At 40.7% G+C, this 1,938-nt stretch overlaps 1 protein-coding gene across 1 annotated transcript; it reads left to right on the forward strand.

The window, feature by feature from the left end:
• Positions 1-463: 463 nt before the first annotated feature.
• LOC128665132 (C2 calcium-dependent domain-containing protein 4C-like) lies at positions 464-1,717 on the forward strand. The gene has a single exon (XM_053719873.1). It carries the CDS (start codon positions 497-499, stop codon positions 1,715-1,717), a length of 1,221 nt encoding a protein of 406 aa, XP_053575848.1. The 5' UTR covers positions 464-496.
• Positions 1,718-1,938: the final 221 nt, after the last annotated feature.

Consider the following 1,938-nt stretch of genomic DNA (forward strand, 5'->3'; position numbering starts at 1 on the left):
AGAAACCTAAGGACAGGTTCATGGGAATAAAATAAAATACAAGTAAAAAGCATGAAAAAAACAGCTAAAGAGATTCTTGGGACTAGGAATAAAACAGAGTAATGTAAAACACAGGAACGTTTGTTTTAAGAGTGAGATCAATGGAGCATATTTTAAAAGGAAAAAAAGAGGGAATCATCAAGGGTTTAGGGGTAAGAAACAATGTGTTTCAGTGGCTGGAGGCAGGGGACAGAGGGGCAGGTAAATAAAAAAACATAAATAAAAAAGGAACATTTGGCAAAACAGTGATAATAATAAATTTTAATGGAGCAGCAAAGTTTGCCTAAACCCTAAAAAAAGTGTCAGTGTTAAGATAATAAAAATACTGTCTGCTCTGCTCTTTAGTATTGCATTAAAGGAAAATGAAATATTTACTGCTCAGCAACATTCATTGTTTTCTTTCTGTGTTACAGGAATTCTTCATTGCGAAAACCGATAAAATTTGCTATAACGACTGATGTGGCTTTTAGAAAAGTTCAAAGCTGCAGATATACAAGGACAAGAGTCTGACTTGGCCATGAGGGGAATAACATTCAACAGAAGACAGTGTCCTCAGATGTATCCAAATGTCCTGACCCCAGACCGCATCCCTGAGTTTTGCATACCTCCTCGGCTTCCATCCCAGCGAGGGTTAAGAGTAAAACCCTTTCACAGGTCTGTACCAGACCTCTGTGGAACAGACTTTGAAACAAGGCTTCTTAATCCCGCACAAACACACCTTATTCAGGTAGAAAGTGCAGAGGAGCCTACAGAAGAAGAAAACACTAATGGTGATCCACAGTCACAAGCAGCTTTATCTCTCCCACATCTGCCTAAAGCCCATACGTCTTATGGATTTTGCACCTTACTTGAAAGCCCAAACACTAGAAGAAAAGAATCCCTCTTTCACAATGATCCTGCTGGATTTCCCATTTTATATCCAAGATCCCGCTCCAACACCACCACCTGTAGAAGTGCATCTCCTTCTTTCAGCTTCACAACACTTAAGTTTCGGCCGCTAAGTCGATCAGGTACTTTGGACAGCGACACCACTTCCTCCACAGATTCTTCCCCATTTAGTTCTCCTTTGCTCCACAGGTCACTTCCTCGGTGCAGCACTTTGTTAAAAGCTCTAAGCCAAGACAAACTCTTCTGCAGGGCATTGAGAGGAAAAGAGAAGAATAGGCTCTCTAGAAATAACTCACTTTCTGCTGATGAGTGGAGCTCCTCAGACAGCAGTCCTAACACAATTCGTAGAATTTCTGATGGGATGATGGACTCTGTTTTCCCTATGGATCTTCAGTATTCTAGAGAACGATTTGTGGCAGATAATGCTGTTTTCCTAGACAACGGAGGCTCCCTCCGCTTATCTGCTGAGTATTGCCCTGCAGCCCAGAGACTACGTGTACGTCTCATCAGTGCAGAAGGACTTTACAGCCCCAACACTGACCCCAAAAACATTAACTGCTTTGTTTCCTTTTCCATTATTCCTGGGAAGCAACAAAAGCAGCGCAGTACTGTTATAAGGAGGAGCCGCAACCCTATTTTCAATGAGGACTTTTTTTTTGAGAACGTATCAGAGACACAACTGTGCAGTCGTTACCTAAAAGTGAAGGCAGTTAACAAGATGTATGGAATAAAGAGAGACTCTGTCCTTGGGCAATGTGAGATTCCTTTGCTCAGCATCTTATCTTTTTAAATAGCCTATGGACATTAACAGGTCAACTGAGGCACTTAAAGCCTAAAGGAGAACAAGTTAACTATTATTATTTATTTTCCAGGGAGTAAGAACCCTAAAAGATGAGGTTTACAGAAGGATCTGCACTATTGATTAACCTTCTTGCCTCTGGAGACTATTTACACAATTTATTATAAACTGAGAGACATTTGTTTAAAAAACCTTCTTGTAACTGTCAGCTG

This window comes from Bombina bombina, chromosome 6, assembly GCF_027579735.1.
Source record: "Bombina bombina isolate aBomBom1 chromosome 6, aBomBom1.pri, whole genome shotgun sequence".
Lineage (NCBI taxonomy): Eukaryota > Metazoa > Chordata > Amphibia > Anura > Bombinatoridae > Bombina > Bombina bombina.

Bases quoted from the DNA above. Each gene is read 5' to 3' on its own strand.
- LOC128665132 (XM_053719873.1), top strand. From the start codon at position 497: ATGTGGCTTTTAGAAAAGTTCAAAGCTGCAGATATACAAGGACAAGAG.